This window comes from Neoarius graeffei, chromosome 3, assembly GCF_027579695.1.
Source record: "Neoarius graeffei isolate fNeoGra1 chromosome 3, fNeoGra1.pri, whole genome shotgun sequence".
NCBI lineage: Eukaryota > Metazoa > Chordata > Actinopteri > Siluriformes > Ariidae > Neoarius > Neoarius graeffei.
The window spans coordinates 11,494,851-11,515,669 of NC_083571.1; the positions used below are offsets into that span (position 1 = coordinate 11,494,851).

At 39.1% G+C, this 20,819-nt stretch overlaps 1 protein-coding gene across 1 annotated transcript in view; it reads right to left on the reverse strand.

The window, feature by feature from the left end:
* Positions 1 to 4,303: 4,303 nt before the first annotated feature.
* The window catches only part of igf2r (insulin-like growth factor 2 receptor), a 171,737-nt gene continuing 155,221 nt past the window's right edge, over positions 4,304 to 20,819 (reverse strand). Inside the window, exons 43-48 of the mRNA XM_060916407.1 lie at positions 18,331 to 18,483; positions 17,840 to 18,024; positions 17,568 to 17,754; positions 14,332 to 14,472; positions 14,157 to 14,226; positions 4,304 to 6,046 (exon numbers count right to left, since the gene is read on the reverse strand). Coding sequence (XP_060772390.1) covers positions 5,675 to 6,046; positions 14,157 to 14,226; positions 14,332 to 14,472; positions 17,568 to 17,754; positions 17,840 to 18,024; positions 18,331 to 18,483 — 1,108 coding nt within the window. The 3' untranslated portion in view covers positions 4,304 to 5,674. The remainder of the gene's footprint in view (positions 6,047 to 14,156; positions 14,227 to 14,331; positions 14,473 to 17,567; positions 17,755 to 17,839; positions 18,025 to 18,330; positions 18,484 to 20,819) is intronic.

The window sequence follows — 20,819 nt, forward strand, 5'->3', positions numbered from 1 at the left end:
TCTCAGTCTCGCTCTTCTGACTTTGTTGTACCATCTCCATCTCCCCCCTGCATGGATTTCCCTAAAAGTATGCAGAGATTGCTGCCAATGGCTGCACTCTCTTTTTCCAGCCCAAATCATTCGCGACAAGCAGTGTACCCAGTTCATCGAAAATCAACCAACAGACTGAATTGTGTTCGCCCAGGACTTTCATCCGGCTACCAGTCTTTTTCACCATCTAAAAAATACATGACATCTCCAATCCTTCCCCCTCCCAACCTCATGGAATATACAGAGAGTCTTGTATGATGTGCTGTGGGTCCCTGCATTGGGTGTAGTTTTGAAAATAAGCTGGGACCCAGTATGCCTATGCCATTCTCTATTCCTGTGTTGATAAGAAATAGAAAACATAGAGCATATTTAACCCAGGGGGTAAACCAGTCTAGTCTCCTTCCTGTTTCAAAACAACATCAGAGTGCCCAAGCGGATATTACTTCTAGACTTTCTGTAAAGCTAGCTCTTCTGAATGTTAGATCACTTTCAAACAAGTCATTTTTAATTAATGATCTTATTTGCAAACACAATCTTGATTTTTTGCTTCTAACTGAAACATGGCTGGATCAAGCAAAGAGTGCTACCACCCTTATTGAAGCAGCTCCCCCAAATTTTAATTTCATGAGTGCTACCCGACATGGGAAAGGTGGAGGGATTGCAAACATATTCAAAGCCTCTTTTCAGTGTAAACAGTCCTCACTTGGTGATTTTACATCCTTTGAGCACTTATGTGCACTTGTTACACGCTCTCCTAACATATTGTTATTAACTATTTACAGGCCTCCGAGACATTCAGCCAAAGTTTTTTTTTCTGGAAGAGTTTGGTGAACTGTTGTCAGTCATTTGCTTAGAGTTTGACTGTCTTATTATATCTGGGGATTTTAACTTGCATGTAGATAATCCTGAAAACTACTCGCACTTATTGACAACTTCAATCTAGTACAACATGTACAGGGGCCGACCCACTCTCGTGGTCATACCCTTGACCTCGTTATCGCAAAGGGTCTTACTGTTTCTACTACTCTTGTTGACCTGGCCTTATCTGATCATTTCTGTGTTTTCTCTGATGTTTCTATGTCCCCTCACATTCAGAACAGCTCAATGACTATGGGTAGGAGAGTCATAAACGACAACACGCGTTCTCTTTGAGCAAGCTCTCTCTCGGATCTCAACTAAAATGTCAGACTCTGTAGACGACTTACTGGAAATTTTTAATTTAAATATGACCCAAATTATGGATGATATTGCTCCATTCAAAATCAAAAGAGTCAATGACAAGCAGAAAGCACCATGGAAGCAATACCCAGCTATTAAATTGCTAAAGAGAGAATGTAGGAAGACTGAAAGAAAATGGCGCAAATCTAAACTTCACATCCATTATCAAATCCATAAAGAGATGCTTTGTAAATATAATTATGAAATTGGTAAAGCAAGACAGTCTTTCTTCTCCAACATCATCAACAGGAATATGAACAATGCCCGTGTGCTATTTTCAACAGTAGAGAAGCTAACTAACCCCCCACCACAATTAGCACCTGAACTTCTCTCAGTTAATAAATGCAATGAGTTTGCATCCTTCTTCAAAGGTAAAATTGATAAAATATGGCAGAATATTGCTCATAATATATCTCAGTTGCAAATAATTGAAAAGCTGCAGTCATCAGTGACACAGACAGACAATTTCAACACAATGTCAGAATTTTGTTTGATTGATTATGAGACTCTTGAAAAAACTACAAAATCTCAGTTCCTCAACATCTGATTTGGACATTCTGCCCACCAACTTTTTTAAGTCTGTTCTACACCTTATAATTACAGATGTGCTTCAGATCATAAATACATCCCTAGAGACTGGCATTTTTCCTGTGTCCCTGAAAAAAGCCGTTGTAAAGCCCCTACTTAAAAAGAATAATCTAGATGCTTCAGTATTGAACAACTACAGGCCAATATCAAATCTACCATTCATCGGGAAAATCCTTGAAAAAATTGTTTTCAATCAATTAACTGCCTTCTTGATATCAGACAGCTGTTTTGATAACTTTCAGTCAGGATGTCGTGCCAATCATAGCACTGAAACAGCACTGATTAAAGTTATAAATGACATACATCTTAATACTGATGCAGGCAAAACATCGGTCCTGGTGTTACTGGACCTCAGTGCAGCTTTTGATACTGTTGATCACAACATACTGCTATATCGACTTGAACACTGGGTTGGGTTGACTGGTAAAGTTATCAATTGGTTAAAATCATACTTAAAAGATAGAACCTTCTTTACCATGGGAAATTATAGCTCAACATCAATGTCCTTGACCTGTGGTGTCCCCCAGGGGTCGATCCTTGGACCATTACTATTCAACCTTTATATGCTCCCACTTGGACAAATTATCAAGAACAATTCAATTTTGTATCACTGCTATGCAGATGACACCCAAATTTATTTTGCTTTATCACCTAATGATTATGCCCCCCTTGAATGTCTCTACCAGTGTATCGATCAAATCGACAACTGGATGTCACAAAATTTTCTTCGGCTGGACACAGATAAAACAGAAGTAATTCTATTTGGGAAAAAAGATGAAAGACTCAGGATTACCACTATTCTTGACACAAAGGGGATTAAAACAAAAGATATGGTTAAAAATCTTGGTGTTTTCATTGACAGCGAGCTAAACTTTGACAGTCACATGAAAGCAATCACTAAATCGGCATTTTATCACCTAAAAACATTTCCAAACTAAGAGGACTTATGTCAAAAAATGATCTGGAAAAACTTATACATGCCTTCATCTCTAGTAGGGTTGATAAAATAAATAAATAAGTAAATAAATAAGTAAATAAACTTGCCTTGCTGAAAGAAGGAAGGCCTTCCCTGAAAACGATTTTGTCTGGATGACAGCACATTGCTCTGAAACGTGTATATGTCATTCAGCATTAATGATACCTTCCCGGATGTACAAGCTACCCATATCATGTGTACTAATGCCCCCTCATACCATCACAGATGCTGGCTTTTGAACTGTGCACTGATAAGCCGGATGGTCCCTCTCCTCTTTAGCCTGGAGGACGTGGTGTCCATGATTTCTAAAAAGAATTTCTACTTTTGATTCATCAGACTTCGGGACAGTTTTCCACTTCACCTCAGTCCATCGTAAAAGAGCTCGGGCCCAGAGAGGTTGACGGTGTTTCTGGATACTGTTTATATCTGGTTTTAACTTGCATTTGTGGATGCAGTAATGAACTGCTTTCACAGACGATGGTTTTCTGAAGTGTTCCTGAGACCAGACAGTGATTTCCACTACAGACACGTGTCTGCTTTTAACGCAGTGTCTCCTGAGGGCCTGAAGATTACAGGCTTCCAATGTCAGTTTTCAGCCTTGTCTCTTGCATACAGAGATTTCTCCAGATTCTCTGACTCTTTTAATGATATTATGTACCACAGATGATGTGATCCCCAAATTCTTTGCAATTTTATATTGAGGAACGTTATTCTTAAATTGTTGCACTGTTTGCCCATGCAGTCTTTCACAGAGTGGTGAACCCCTCGCCATCTTTATTTCTGAGAGACTCTGCCTCTCTGGGATGCTCTTTTTATACCCAATCATCTTGCTGACCTGTTGCCAATTAACCTAATTAGGTTTTTTTTTAATAGCATTACAAAACTTTTTCAACCATTTGTTGCCCCTGTCACAACTTTTCTGAAACGTGTTGCTGACATCAAATTCAAAATGAGCATATACTTTTTCAAAAAACAATAAAATCTCTCAGTTTCAGCATTTGATATGTTGTCTTTGTATTATTTCCAATGAAATATAGGGTTTCTATGATTTACAAATCTTTACGTTATGTTTTTATTTACAGTTTACACAGCATCCCAACTTTTTTTGGAATTGGGGTTGTATTTCACCTGTTCAGAAACTTTCACTTGGTTAGAAACAAGTGTCAGTGTAACTGTTAACTGAAACGATCTATAATAAAGAAGAATGTCACCAAATGTTGGACAAACAAGTAATTAGAGAATAACGAATAATATAATATTTCCATTTTTTCATGCTTGTAAGAATGCAGGAATATTTGTGAAATAAAGTAAAAAAAAAAAAAAACCCAAACAAACAAACAAAAAAAACCCCTGCAAACTATATTTGCCTTTTTCATTTTTTTAAGGGCTTGAAAACATTTTAGTCAACTTTGATGGTGTGTGAGTCTAAAATGCATCATGAAATGCAGCAGCTCAACCAGTGTGAAAACAGCGCTTCATGAAAACAGCAAATATTTTAATAGCTGTTCTTTTTTATTGAAATAATGCAATGTCTCAGTATGAACATTTTTAAATACAAAACAAAAAAAACAGCAGGTAAGCAAACAATTCTAAAGAAATTTTGGCAGAAATAGGGCCATCAGTAGGAGGCTCTGTACATGTGATTTAAAAAAGGAGACACATATCGAGTTTGTGTGTACAGCAAGGAGTTAGAGATACCTTCAACCATTCAACCTCATCAGCAGCCTTTCTGCAAATCACAAAACCTTTTCGGAGAAGTTATGGACGTACGGCATTCAGACACCCAAACACGGCTATGGAACACTAACGCCCCACGTCAAAAACAGGCCACTTGAGGACAAAATCGACAGGAAGTTGGTTTATGATCAAATCATTTTGTCAAGATTCCAATGGCAGAAAAAAAAAAGGTTGATGGATGGAAAAAAGTAAAATAAAACACGACATCACATGCGTCACAGTCTTGAGTCTAAGGCCAAAAATCACACCATTATCACTTTTAACATTTTAACCCTCATCCAGTGCAGAAAAAAATAACCAGAATGCATCATAAGTATGACTTTTTACATTTGTACCTGTGCAAATAATTAATTTAACAAAATTTATCAAACTGCACAATCAATCATACCTAAAAGAAGAAAGAAAGCTGAAATAAAGACTGAGACAATAATGTTCTGTGAGTTTATGAGAGAGATGAGACATTTTTCCTCCCAGCATTAAAATACTGTGCATGTCAGGGTTATACAGCATGCTTTTATGGCAAAAAAGGGAAGTGAAAGCAATGCAGGAGACGTCCCTTTACTCGAAATGGTTCAGGTTTTAAAAAGAAGTGTAAATATGAAGCCAAATTTTTTTTTTTATCCTGCGAGACAAGTGCTGCAAAAACCACACAGTGAAAAACAAACAAATCTGAGCGAAGGTTAATGCGATTCCTCATGGCTCCATGTGCAAAAATACTGCAAACCTCGAGCACGGGATTTTCCGTATTCACTACTGGCTACTGGTTGCCATGGAAACAGTGAGATGAACTCAAACTAAAATCATAATCAATCCGTGTAATTAAATAACAGATCATAAACCATCTTTTTTTTGTTGCCATCATATACAATAATATCTCTGTACAAATCAAGCTTGAATTAAATCATCTGACAGAGAAAGAAAGAAAGAAAGAAAGAAAGAAAGAAAGAAAGAAAGAAAGAAAGAAAACAATTAAACGATGAAATATTTTCATCGCCAAAGTACAGGCTGTCCATTGATAAGCAATGAACAGATATAAATAGATTTCCCTTTAGAAAAGAAAAAAAAAATCAACTAAATGACCAGAGCGAGTTTAGAGGGACGTTCAGTAGTTCATGAAAGAAATCCTCAGACTTTAAGGAGGTCCTCGTCGCTGTCCTCAGGGTCTCCCTGCTCTTTCTTTAGATGTCTGGAGCTCGGTTTGGACCTGCTCTTTCTTGCCGTGTCGTCCAACAGCCCCACCAGATCCTCGTCGCTCTCGTTCTTCTTCAGGAGATGAGAGGAGGAGGCGGAGACTCCTCCTGAGTGGACTCGGACTCCAGGGATGGTCAGAACCTCTTCCTCGCTGTCCTGCTCATCGAGGGAGAAGGAGCGCAGCGCGTCGGCACTCACTGGTTTGGTGGTGATGTGGCCGTTTTCGTGAGGTGTTTGCACCGGAGTCTCCACTTCTTCCATCAGCCACTCCATCTCGTCTTCGCAGCCGTCTTCGTCCATGCTCACCTGAGACACAGCCAGATAACATAACTCATCACAACTAACCCGTATACGATATAGTGTATGTAACATTCCAGAGAACATTAGAAATTATCCTCTATAAACGCTTTTAAATCCAGAACAATACTTGTTTAATCTAGTAGTACTTCCTGGGTCTTTCTACTGGACTTAATTGGGAATAATATGCTATAAATTTTTCGCAAAATCAATATACTTGAGGCATATAATGATTTATTCTATCCACATTCACTGAATATCAGCAATCTCGCGCTCCGATTGGCTACTCTACTACTATGCTATTAGCTCATATACCGTGAGTAGAGAAAACGAAAATGGCGGAGTGTCTTGCTGAACCAACAGAGGACAAAATAAAAACTACTTGAAAACAAAATCCCCCCCCCCCCCAAAAAAAAAGCAACAAAATGTTTGGTCAGAACGTTTTTTTCTTTTTCAAGAATTATCACCACATTTTTCAAAAATTGCTCCTGTCATTTCGCTGGTTTGTTTATATTCAAAGCAGAAATGATTGTAGGATGTTTTGTGTAAAGTTTTATCGAATCTGAAAAAAAAAAGCACAGTTTCTCAAAATCCAGTGAATGTGGATAGAATAAAACAGTTATTCCACTCAATCTTGTCATACGTGGCTTATAGCCGACTCGGTGCTATGAGCCTCGTTGGTTGTCAGCTCATGTACGACTCGATTTTGTCGAATAACTGTGAAATACTGTGAAACAACAAAGTGCAATACAAATTTATGACCATTTGAATTGATTGGGAAAAAAAAAAAAATCATGATTATCATCAGGCTGTGTAACTGCTTAGTTTTTCCTAGCTGTAATAACATTGTTTAGGCAGTAAAGGGTGTTTAAATAACATACAATTCTTGGGTTTCAGTCACGTGACTTTTCTTAGCGATTTCACTTCCGGTAAAACAGCTGGTGGTCTAGCAAACCAAAACGGCTGCCGTAGCGCAAACAACTAGCAGTAAGTTATCAGAGTACGCTCGTAATCCAGAAGCCGCTGCTGGTTTTAGATATATTCAGAAGATTGCTATGTGCAATGGAATCGACCTCTACAGTCTGGGAAAGAAGGCTTTGTCATACGATCTCAAAAGCTACCCTTCAGTCGAGTTCCCCGACATCTCAAACTATCTGGTGTTGCAGACGTCCTTCTACACCGCAAAACAGTATGGAGGCTTATAACTTTTTTTGTATGTGGCTGGGTAAAGGACCTCGGTATCAAGTCGCTACCGAATGAATCCTGAATTGTTTTTACTCGTGTAAGTATGGTTGTTTTTTTTAAGCTTTTTGCTCGCATCTTTACAACGAAGCGCAAACAGTTGGCTTGATTCTCACTTGTGTGGGCTTTTATCTCTCAGGTAAATCGTTCACAAAGATCATCAGAAACTCCTTTAAAGACCTGGATCTTAGTTAAACAAGGCGGAGAAGTGATCACGGTGCGTTGTAACTGTACGGCTGGGGAAGAATTTTGTCGTGACCTTCATGCATATGGACTTTGTGAGGAGTAAACAAAAACAGCTGGGGACTTTAGCGCTTCGTGACCAAAAAAAGTACTGTAAAATAATGACACAGCAAGAAAATTACTTGGAAAACGCTAAGGACAGCTGAGAGGGAAATACAAACCTTTCACCAAGTGATCACTGCAAACTCCAGCACGCTTCGACTCGGCCCCCTTCGATTTCAGTGAGAGGTTCAAAAGCCACCTTTCTCGACGTCTTTTTGTGAAATCCTGTGTTCGTTCACCTTTTTTTATTAGTTCACGAGGAACCCTGAAGAAACTTTTATCGGTTTCACGGTTTGATCGATTCAAACAACCTAAAAACAACGCAAGCGTAATGCATTTTTCATGCAAACAATGCACCTTCTCCGTACAAACGCTTTGTCAACTGAGTTTTGGTAGACCACCAGCTAAAGTTTTGAATAACTAATGAGGCGGATGTGAGGTCACGTGAAACCCAAGAATAGTGGGAATACACGTGACTTCACCCTAGGCAGAAGTAACACAACTCTAATGTTGCGAAAACACACAAAACAGATAAGATGTGAAAGAGTGTGTGATTAACTGGAGAAGCAGATTTAACAAGAAATCAGAGCTCTCTTTTTACAGACTGCTGAAATCTCAAGAAAAGAGAAGGTAGTAAAAATGTATCAAGTCGAATTATGAATTGGGTGAATTGTTAATATAAAAGGTTATATAATAATAAAAAGGTTTGTATAAGTAACTGCTCAAGTATTCACTCCTGTTACTGTGAAATCCCAAAATTACTTCTGCCATCAGAAGTTACATAATTACATATTTAATTCAGAGGTGGACAGTAATGAAGTATATTTACTTAAGCTGTACTTAAGTACACTTTGAGTATTAATTTTTTTGCCAACTAATAACTTTAACTTCACTACATTTGAAAGACAAATATCGTACTTTTTACTCCACTACATTTCTATCAAGGTCCTCGTTACTATGAAGCAGCTTTGAAAGTGGATGTTTTTTTCTTTTCTAAAACGTAATTGTTTTTTTTGCAGGTGACACTGAGACAGTCCATCAGTTATCACTCGGGTCACGTCACATCCATAGACTGTATAAAATTAAGTTCAATGATTTCTCCACAGCATTATTTAACATGATCAGTTGATGGCAGAATGGAAGGAGGCAGTTCTTCTGGGGAATGCACACACCCATGGCTATAGACCCTTTTCACGTGACGTCACGACAAACGCGGCCGCCATTTTGGACATGTACTACCAGTAGTTTACCACAGCCAACATTGAGGAACGGCAGCAAAGAAAGCTTTTACTTTCAGCAAGACTTCCATCATGCCACTATATTGTTGTGCACCTGGATGTAGTAACCATCAACAAACAAGGCAAGGGTTATCATTTTATCGGATCCCGACGGAGAAGATGGATAGCGGCCATAAACAGGAAAGATTGGCAGCCCTCGGCATACCAACGCTTGTGTAGTGACCACTTTGTTGGAGGTAAGACGAATAAAATTAGCCAGAAAAGGCATTACATTGCTGTTAACATTCTGTGGCGGCGAGTGTGTAACCAAATGGGTTAAAATAACCCATTGTAACCTCTTTGTTCTCCTGCAGTAGCCACTGTTGACTAGCTAATGTCAACAACATCGTAGCTGGTATGTTACTGTAGCAATGTTTACGTTCAGTCATTTGGATGACTGTTAAAACCTTTCAGTCTCAAGTTTTTCCTTTACTATATTTACTAGTTTACTGTAATTATGATCCGGCAGCTATTTACACCGGATCCAGTGTAAATAGCTGCCGGAGCCAACGTCCGAGGTTCCGGAGCGTGCACAGGGCTTAATTTGAGGGGGAGCAAGCCGGAGCGCGCTCCGGAACCTCGGACATTGGCTCCGGCAGCTATTTACCTGTACAGGGCTTAATTTGAGGGGAGCAAGCCGGAGCACGCTCCGGAACCTCAGACGTTGGCTCCAGCAGCTATTTACACTGGATCTGGTGTAAATAGCTGCCGGATCATAATTACAGTAAACTAGTAAATACAGTAAAGGAAAAACTTGAGACTGAAAGGTTTTAACAGTCATCCAAATGACTGAACGTAAACATTGCTACAGTAACATACTAGCTACTATGTTGTTGACATTAGCTAGTGCTATCAGCTAGCTGCTAGTACACTGCTACAACACAGACACCGACCCTAATAGGTCATTGCCTGGTAACAGCAAATTTATAACAGGCCATGTCTCAACAGACTAAGAAGTTATTTCAATGACATTTAATAACATTTTGTTTATCCTGAGGACCGAAAGTAAATGAAAATGTGAACAAACCTTAGCTGTAATAAGATGGCGACCACCGGCTCCAGGGACGACCCGCTGATGTAGGCATGTTACCCAGCCTGACACAAAATATTTGTAGGCATCCAAACTCTTATACGCTTTCAGATCAATACCTGTGTATGGCGATGGGTTTTTAACGACATAGGTATACAGATCATGTGGGCCGAAGTCAGGTAAAGACGAGGGCTTCGTGTACTTCCGTACGTCAGTGAACAATCCTGGTGGAAGCAGGTAAACGTCGTTCTCTAAGCCTGCTAACCTCAATTTTTGCAAATACCTCTCCCTCTGCTCGCCCTGTAAATGCCCTGCGTCGCTGGATAGTGAAGGTGTTTTCTGCATCTCGCTCCTTTTTCTTATGTTTTTCGTTTGTCGCCTTCCTCGCATTCAAACTGATTCGAGCCGGAGTCCACTACATGTCCAAAATGGCGGTCGCATTTACGAAGGTCACGTGACTGAAAAGGGTCTATAGCTAGAACCCATGTTTCAGTTTTCTCAAAGGAATAAAGAGTTTTGTTTTAAATGTTTGCTTTATTTACCTAAAACGAACCACATCACAACCTACAAAAACTTGCTGTCTGACCTGCAGACACATATTGAGGTATGTAAACATTTTATTCCAAGAGAAAGCTTGCAATGAAGTTGTCTGTGCCTTTAGAGCTAGCGATAACATTGCAAACGTAGCTATGCAGTCTGGTTAGTCAAATGACTTTCTATGGATTTGCCTGCCAAGTTGCCATAGCCTTGTCCATGGCTCACGTTAACACATAGCTAGTTAACTTGGACACTGTTAGCATGTAAAAACAGTTATGCTAACATGAATAACGTTAACTTATCTGAAGTCCTTTCAGAACTGTTTTAGCATAATTTTGCCAAATAAACAGAATGTAGAGATCTTTCTTTTCTAGTAACGTTAGCTACCTAATATGATTTTGAGTTTGAAAAGATTTTGCTAGCATGTCGGGTGGAGCTTCACTGACTAGCTAGCTTAACGTTAAACCACCGTGATTCCACAGGCAGAGTCATGTGCATGAATACATACAATTGCGCGCATGACCTGTGAGATGGACAGTATTGTACTAGTCAGTCGCAACAAATTGTTGGCATTTTTTGTTTTGATGTCAGATGATGGTCTTGCACTTTTTTGTCTTGCTTACAGCAGTGTTGCTGTTGGGCAGTTCTTAAGCTCGCAGTGTGGATCTGGATTTTAAGCAGGTTGGATTGTCATTTTTATTTTCTGAGCAAGCTGCATTTACAGCTATTCCACTGTCTTCCTGATTAACATACACATGCATGTGTGCACACAGTGCCAGAGCTGGGTCAGAACACTACCATGGTGCTTTGTGGGGGTGGGGAAAAGTGTTACAATTAAAAAAATAAAAAATTAAAAAAATTAAAAAAGAAAATGACAGTGGTTCTTTTTCAGTTAGGTTGTGTTTCATTTTGTAACATTCTACCAGGCGTTTATTCTACAGGTTCGACAAGCTAGTCAGGAAATCCAGTTGATTGTTTCAGAGGCATTAGGTTTAGTAAGCGTTGTGGCAATAATACAACAATGCGTTGAGAGAAAATGTACTTTTAATACTTAAGTATTTTTACAAGCAAGTACTTCAGTACTTTAACTTAAAGCTCATAAGCAACGGTTTTAATTTTATGCACATTTGAAACTATGTTAAAAAACCCTCTGTAATTTTCTTCTGGTCCCAAGAAGTATTGTGAATAAGTAATAATTAAAATAAGTTGGCGCGGATCGTGGCAAATTTCTGTTCGGCTATTTTCGTGACCACTTGGCACGTGATGTCATTTAAGACAAACAAACCGCTTGAGTTCAGTCCACTTCCATGTAGGGAATTTCCAAAAAAAAAAAAAAAACATGCCTTTTTGTTGTGCAGTGAACTGTAACAACAGGACCGGTCCAGGTTAGAAGTTTTTACCTTTTTCTGAGAGAGGAGAAGAGGCAGAGAGAGTGGATTGGCTTTTTCCGCAAGAGGAGAAGAGGCGGAACGAGAGGATTGGCTTTTTCTGAAAAAGGAGAAGAGGCGGAGCGAGAGGGTTGGCTTTTTCCGAAAGAGGAGACAAGGCGGAGAGATTGGATTGGCTTTTTCCGAAAGAGGAGACGACGCGGAGAGAGTGGATTATGCGCATGAAGCCAGAGGGTTGTTTTTTTCCGGAAGAAGAGAAGAGGCGGAGATAGTGGATTGTGCGCACGAAACAAAATCAAGCAGTCAAAGAAGAAACGGAGCAGCAACGCTCAAGCAACAATGAGAAGACCTGGAGGTAAACATTTTTACTTTTGCTTGCAATTGACAAGTCAAGAGTCCTGAGGGATCCTGTACAATCATTGTGGAAATGAGACAAAGGGATATTTCCTCGCTTAGAATAGGCTATAAATAGTATAATGCCGCAGATGGCCTACCGGCGCACTGTCAAGTAATCGTTCCCTATATCCACTAGGGAGAGAGGTTTAATTATTCTTCAAAAGGGCTCTTATTTAGTATTACGATGAAAGTAAGAATTTATCATAACGACCAGGATAAATCGTTTGGGCGCGAGTCTTGTTGAGGTCCGGGGTCACCGTGATCAGAGTCGCTGTCCGATTCCGAGGCTGCACGGTCAAACCAGTGAGCCACATTCACTGATTGCTTCGCAACGGCCATAGGCTCATGCATATATGGTTTCACCTCTCGATATTCAATTTGGAGAGTTCCTACTTCAAAATCGCTATCGCTTTCAGACATTTTACACAACCTCTCACGACCAAAGCCCATATACATGTGCTCGGTTCGCAAGTACAGTGCTCAGCCTAAATAAGTTCACCCCCTTTGAAAAGTAACATTTTAAACAAGATCTCAATGAACACAACTTCCAAAATGTTGACCAGACAAAGTTTAATAGAACATCTGTTTAACTTATAATGTGAAAGTAAGGTTAATAATATAACTTGAAGAGACAAGTTGAGCATCACTCTCCATCCAGCATCCAGTCACTAAAAGAGGTCATTGTTGAAGAATGGAAAAAGATTGATGTTGCAAAATGTCGCTAACTTGTTCATTCCATGCCTAGAAGACTTGGTGCTGTCATTAAAAATCATGGAGGCCATACAAAGTACAAGATGTAGTAGTTTTTGTTGTGGGGTGTACTCATTTTTGCACCACCCTAATTTGAGTAAAACTGAAAAATGTTTGTGTTCATTGAGATATTGTTTAAAATGTTACTTTTCAAGGGGGGTGTACTCATTTACGCCGAGCACTGTAAACACAGAACTGCTCCTGGTCTGTTTGGCTTAAATGAGGTCACGACGACGGTCCCCTGGCAGTGAAAGCGCGCATAAGTGAGATGTAAACAAACCTTCGGAAACTGGGCAAAACAGTATATTTTAACCATTTTATTCAATTTTAGGGTGCAAATTAGACACTATGAAGATTGAATTTGCTTTTTGGGTTGTTCTTCTAGACAATAAAGTTGATATTTTACGTTTCACCTCCAACCATTGCCTATGACCTTTAAGTAAAAATTTGACTGAACAACTTTCACTTGTATTGGCGTAACATTGGACCAGTGGGATCTGTATTTTGACTTAAGTAATGAAGTTGGGTACTTTGTCCACCTCTGATTTAATTACATAATTCAAACGTTTAAGAATGTAAAGTTTGTTTGAAAATCTAAACAAACAGCATCATGAAGTCCAAGACAAAGTCCTGACAAAGTATACATCTCCCAAAAATATCCCACTTTAATGACGCACAATCGTCTCCATTCAACAAATTACGTTCCATCCTTCTGATGGAAACTCGTTAGACCAAAAGTAATTTTGGAATTTCACAGCAAACAGGGCTTTATTTTTCCGAAATTATATACGCGGTTTAATTTATAAATAATTAAATAAATCAATCATTCTGATAACTTTACTGATTTTCCCCAGTTCAATATTGTGGACAATTGTGTGTACATTCGTGACATGTACGTAATCCCAAAGTCCATTTCAAAATGTGGAAAACATTCAAGGGGGTCAATACTTATGCAACCCACTCTATTTTATTGTATTATTTTTTTTAAATAATCTGTCATTTTTAAACATTTGCAGTCCCTTTATTACGGACTGTATATTGCTTCATTAACACGATTCATCATCAATTCTCACTGAGAATTTGTGTCATATATATATATATATATATATATATATATATATATATATATACACACACACATACATACATACATACACATACATACACACACACACAATGATATGATATAATATATAGTATATAATATATACTACCTTGGAGTATTTATAAGACACTTGATTTCTCCGTTTGCAGCAGCTGGTGAGCTTCTGTATAAAAAGCCCCCTAAAACAGAATCATATCGAATTTAATCAGCAAGAGAAATTCAGGAATAATGAAAAGCTGTGTGTGTGTGTGTGTGTGTGTGTGTGTGTGTGTGTGTGTGTGTACCTCCTCTCTTGCTTGTGGAGCAGCAGAACAAGCAGACAGATGGTCAGCACCACTAGCAACAGGCTAAGCACCACCCCCAGAGCCTGACTCCGCCCTGATAATCCAGCTTCCTCATTATCCTTCACTTGCTGAATCGAGGTGCTTCAATCACAAAAAGAAGAAAAAAAAAAAAGTTAAAATCTGTGAAATAATAGAGTGGTGACTACAATTATCGACACCTTTTCAGATTTACCAATAAAAAAAAAAATAAATTTACAAAAGGTGAGTTTCAGTTACAACAGTTATTAATGGTTAATTAATCAACCGGAAGACCCGCCTCACCCTTTGATCTTGTCGTCTGATGACACAGCTCATTACCTGAGATGGAATTTATTTTTTTTAGCACAGTCAGCAATTTTTCTGAAAACCCGGACGTTATCATCGCAGATAAGCATGGTGGAAAGATCATGGACATGTTTTTACTCATCAAATTCACCGATATTTCATGATCTCCTTGTTGAAACGTACTTTGTTTCCTCCTCTTTCATTTGACAATCGCCATTTTGTATCTAAACGCGCATTTGAGAAGTCACGTGAGGTGTCGATAATAGTAATCACGTTCACCGGTGTCCACCATTATCGACACCCTGTGGAATTAAGTGACATTTACAACTGTTACGGATCAAGCTTTGTAGAACATCGTTGAAGTAGATGAAGTACTTTAAAAAGAAAAATAAAAGTGCTGTGATTTATAATTATTTTTTCTGATTCATAACATAAATGTTTATAGAGTATGTGGAATCCGATTACAATAAATAGAATTAGACCAGAATTAAATTACATGCTTGAAATATTCAGATTTTTCTATTACACTCAGATTTTTTTTTGTAGTTTGTTGTAAATACCTACCACATATTACAATATCAGTAGACATTTTATATTTTGGTTCGAGGAATGATGTATGACCTTTGATCTGGATGTTCATGTGGTTACAAAGTCAATTTCCTGTTGACATTTATTGGTAAATGACAAAACTAGAAATTAATACAAACTATGACGAATGATTAACAAAATGTTATGGACGGAAATACTGAGAAAGCGGGTAGAAAGTGGAACAAAACGATTTTCTGACGCAGGTTAAACATTATCAGTTCATTTGTTTACAAACATTCGAATTACTTCCTCATTTACGTACACACCGACATCGATATATTTATATAAAAGATATTTTGTACTAAATAAGTCTGTGTAAAACAAATTTGAAATAAAAACTATGTTTTGTTAAATTACTACCACATACTGATTTAAAAAAAAAAAAAAAATCATCTGGATGTCGATAATTGTGGAACGGTGTCCACCCCTTTTCTAACATCTTGGACCTTGGCGTGGCACGGTGGTGTAGTGGTTAGCACTGTCTCCTCATAACAAGAAGGTCCGGGTTCAAGCCCCGTGGCCGGCGAGGGCCTTTCTGTGCGGAGTTTGCATGTTCTCCCCGTGTCCGCGTGGGTTTCCTCCGGGTGCTCCGGTTTCCCCCACAGTCCAAAGACATGCAGGTTAGGTTAACTGGTGACTCTAAATTGAGCGTAGGTGTGAATGTGAGTGTGAATGGTTGTCTGTGTCTATGTGTCAGCCCTGTGATGACCTGGCGACTTGTCCAGGGTGTACCCTGCCTTTCGCCCGTAGTCAGCTGGGATAGGCTCCAGCTTGCCTGCGACCCTGTAGAAGGATAAAGCGGCTAGAGATAATGAGATGAGATCTCCTTAATGATGATAAACATCAAAAATGAAATCCAGAACTAATTAACAGCTTTTAACTGAATCAATTTTTTTCCAACATGACTAAACACACATCTAAGGCCACTGTTGGATTTCTGAAGAAGAACAGGGTGAAAGTGATTCAGTGGCCAAGCATGTCTCCTGATCTGAACCCAATCGAACACCTATGGGGAATTCTGAAGAGACAAGTTGAGCATCACTCTCCATCCAGCATCCAGTCACTAAAAGAGGTCATTGTTGAAGAATGGAAAAAGATTGATGTTGCAAAATGTCTCCAACTTGTTCATTCCATGCCTAGAAGACATGGTGCTGTCATTAAAAATCATGGAGGCCATGCAAAGTACTAGATGTAGTAGTTTTTGTTGTGGGGTGTACTCATTTTTGCACCACCCTAATTTGAGTAAAACTGAAAAATGTGTACTCTAAGTTATATTATTAACCTTACTTTCACGTTATAAGTTAAACAGATGTTTTATTAAACTTTGTCTTGTCAACATTTTGGAAATTGTGTTCATTGAGATATTGTTTAAAATGTTGCTTTTCAAAGTTGGTGTACTCATTTATGCTCAGCACTGTACATAGAATTATGTGGGGAAACAACAGAAAAAAAAGTTAAAAAAACTAAATGTTTGATATTTTAGATTCTTCAAAGTATGCACCATTTCCCTTGATGATGCTTTACACACTATTGGCACCCACTTAACCAGCTTCATGAGGTAGTCACCTGGAATACTTTTCAATTAACAGGTCTGCCTCGTCAAAAGGTAATTAGTGGACGAGTTTCTGACCTTCTTAATGCATTTGAGATCAAACAATTAAAACTGTTACACACTGTTGTGTGAGAGTTTGAAATCCGATCAGTCCTGTAGGAGGAGTAGCGATTTTTGTGAAGTTGCATATGACCCCTCTGTAGCCGCATCTATGGCAGGTGGTGCCACCTGGTGAACAATTCTTGTTGGAATATGCCTTTAGAGTCTTTTGGTTGAGTTTCAGTGAAAATGTCCCAGCAGTTTACAAACAGTAGCATTTAATGTGACGAGTCATCCAAAAATTTCAGACGCCCATAAAATCGTAAATATGACAGGTGGTGCCACCATCTTGACAACTTTCATACACACCCACCTGCGGAACATTCCATAGGAGTTTGATCAAAATTTGATCACTCCTGTAGGAGGAGTAGCGATTTTTGTGAAATTGCACACAACCCCTGTGTAGCCGCATCCATGGCAGGTGGCGCCACCTGGTGAACAATTCTTGTTGGAATATGTCTTTAGAGTCTTCTGGGTGAGTTTCAGTGAAAACATCCTAGCAGTTTACGAACAGTAGTGTTTAGTGTGACGAGTCACCGAGTAATTTCAGACGCCCATCAAATGTTAAATGACAGGTGGCGCCACCGTCTTGACAACTTTTACACACACCCACCTGGGGAACATTGTATGGGAGTTGAAGACGTGAAGAATCTTTTGCTGGAAAGTTACTTACAAAAGTTCACAGACTTTGTTGGTGTGCCAGACGAACAGGTACTGACACCCATCAGTTTCCAGCAGGAACTCCGGGATGCCCACTCCGGCCTCGGGCTTGCAGTGAAACAAGATGGTCGATGACATGGTCTTTGATTTGTCACGACCGCACACAGACTCCGAAGGCACCAGGACGTCCAGACTGTCCCCTACAAATATAGTTTTAACAACAAAATGAAATCCTCCAACCTGGAAGAACCAAAAAACTCATGTGCTGTAATGTCCACGTCTCACCTTTGATGTAGTACTTGGCCTTGTTGGAGGAGCCGATCTTCCTGCAGTCGGCGGCGTCCTTCTTCACCTGGCAGACGTTCGCGCCCAGGCACTTGGATAAGGAGCTGTTCGTGATGCCTGATAGCTGGATGTGATAGACATAGGTGTCACCATTGGGTCTGATGTCTCCTGTGGCTTTGTGGAGGCTAGGAGTCAAACAAACATGAAGGAGGAGTTTATAATAATAATAATAATCTTCAAGTAGCGATACAGAGAAGGAGGTTACACTACTTTACCATTATGCTCATTTTCTACATAATAATGACTCCTTAAACCTAGAATAAAGCCTAAAAGTAACGAGTTAAGCTTAAATATATCTTAAAAAATAGTAGTATGTATAAACTGTGCTCGTGGCATGCAGGCTAATCTCTCATTAGCACCACACAAGGCATTCGGGTTACTCTCGTTTCACGCACGGTGTGCTTTTTGCAATTTTTGGTTGCCTGACAGACCTGTAGTAGAGATCTCCCAGACTGAACAGGGCACCCGTCTCTGGAACTGTGATGGTGCCGTTCACCATCTCCACCTGCTCCCCTTGCTGCTTCACTGCACAGGCTGCTCGAGTCTCCCACTCCACCCAGAACTCGCAAGCTGCCATGTCCTCCCTGCACACACACAACCATAAGGCCTAAAAGCACAAAAGCCTATAACAGATCACAACCTAGAAGTGTGTGATGTTCTGATGGAGGTTGCTGTAGGTGAAAAAAAAATGTGACTCTCACCTCACAGAACAATTAAAAAAATAAATAAATAAATTTGCCTACGTGACATTGAAATATGTTTATTTCGGCTGCTTTATAGCTTTGTCTTAGAGTACACCTGTACAGTCTAAGGAGCAAGCATAAACTCGGTGGTCAAAACAGTCAGTCTGCCTAAAGATGTCCAAAACACTGATTTCCTCACGCAGTGAATATAATACTTTGTTGATTAGCTACGTGTCGTAGAACATAATACGGACATAATCCTCACCTGCTTTTCAGGGTATCTGTAACGCCCCTGCACCATCATAGAAGAGTGCCTAAACACTTAAGTTTTAAAATGTTTAACTGCCTAATAGAGAGGAGAGGAGTGAAGTGAAAAGTGAAGTGAAAAAAGAGAAGCGAGAAGTGAAAAGTGAAGAATGCAGCAAAAAGTGAAGCGAAAAAGGAAAAGTGAAGCGAGAAGCAAGAAATGAAGCTAAAATCAAAAAGCGAAGTGTGATATGAGAAGTGAAAAGTGACGTGAAAAAGGAAAAGTGAAGCGAAAAGCAAAAAGTCAGAAGTAAAAAGTGAAGTGGAAAAAGGAAAAGTGAAGAAGTGAAAAGCAAAAAACAAAGTGAAAAAGGAAAAGTGAAGCAAAAAGTGAAAAATGAAGCGAGAAGCGAAAAGTGAAGGGAAAGGAAAAGTGAAGCAAGAAGTGAAAAATGAAGCGAAAAGGAAGTGAAGCAAAAATTTAAAAATGAAGCGAGAAGTGAAAAGCGAAGCGAGAAGTGAAATGAAAAAGGAAAAGCAAAGCGAAAAGCAAAAAGTCAGAAGTAAAAAGTGAAGTGGAAAAAGGAAAAGCGAAGCGAAAAGTGAAATGAAAAAGGAAAAGCAAAGCGAAAAGCAAAAAGTCAGAAGTAAAAAGTGAAGTGGAAAATGAAGCAAAAAGCAAAGCGAAAAAGGAAAAGTGAAGCGAGAAGTGAAATGAAAAAGGAAAAGCGAAATGAAAAAGGAAAAGCAAAGTGAAAAGCAAAAAGTCAGAAGTAAAAAGTGAAGTGGAAAAAGGAAAAGCGAAGCGAAAAGTGAAATGAAAAAGGAAAAGCAAAGCGAAAAGCAAAAAGTCAGAAGTAAAAAGTGAAGTGGAAAATGAAGCAAAAAGCAAAGCGAAAAAGGAAAAGTGAAGCGAGAAGTGAAATGAAAAAGGAAAAGCGAAATGAAAAAGGAAAAGCAAAGCAAAAAGCAAAAAGTCAGAAGTAAAAAGTGAAGTGGAAAAAAAGTGAAGTGAAAAATGAAGCAAAAAGCAAAGCGAAAAAGGAAAAGTGAAGCAAAAAGTGAAAAATGAAGCGAGAAGTGAAAAATGAGAAGTGAAAAGTGAAGGGAAAAAGGAAAAGCGAAGCGAAAAGTGAAATGAAAAAGGAAAAGTGAAGCGAAAAGCAAAACAAAAAGTGATTATTTCCAGACTGAGGAGATGGTGATGAGGCTCGTGGTTAAATTAGAGGAGGCGAGTGACTTCTCTCTCAGGTGATGCGACAGAGACCCTGTTCACACCTGCTATTAAGAGCATTCCTATCACGAATCATTTCCGCAGGAGAAAGAGTGTGTGGCACACATTTATTCCGCTGCATTTATTTTCAGGAAGAAATGTCCAACGAATCCTACTTTATCTACCTTTATGGACTGTTTCAAAACTTTTACATCATGTGGTCTACTAACAGGAGATGAGACACCGAAAGACACTTCAAACAGCAGCTGCTTTCGTCTCTGCCGTTACAGCATCGGCTCTGTTTTCTTAGCAGTGAAGAGCTCGACCGTTCAACGCGATTTCTGAAATATTTCTCTCTCACGATTATGTATTTTACTCTATTTGATGACGCATTTTTTGTCGTGTTTGTGATGCACTGAGATGCATTTGTGTTTTCATCTTTGTGCCATTTTAACCAAAGCATGTCAGACATTTCATTAAGACCTCAGTGAACCGTGTCAACTTGTGGAAAAACGGATATAATATGCCATCTTTAAAGGAATACATCACTGTTTTTTTTAAACTCTAATCTCTCTCTATTACATCTGCAGTGCATGTCTGATTACCGTGTAAAATAATCCTGACATGTTTAACTGAACCGATAAAGGAACAGAAAACCTGCTTTTCTAAGTCTACACTCGCCAGCCACTTTATTAGTTGCATCAAGCAAAAAGTGAGGAAATTGTTCAGCATATCTGATACTGAATAATAAACACTCCACTCCTATATTTTTTCCCCT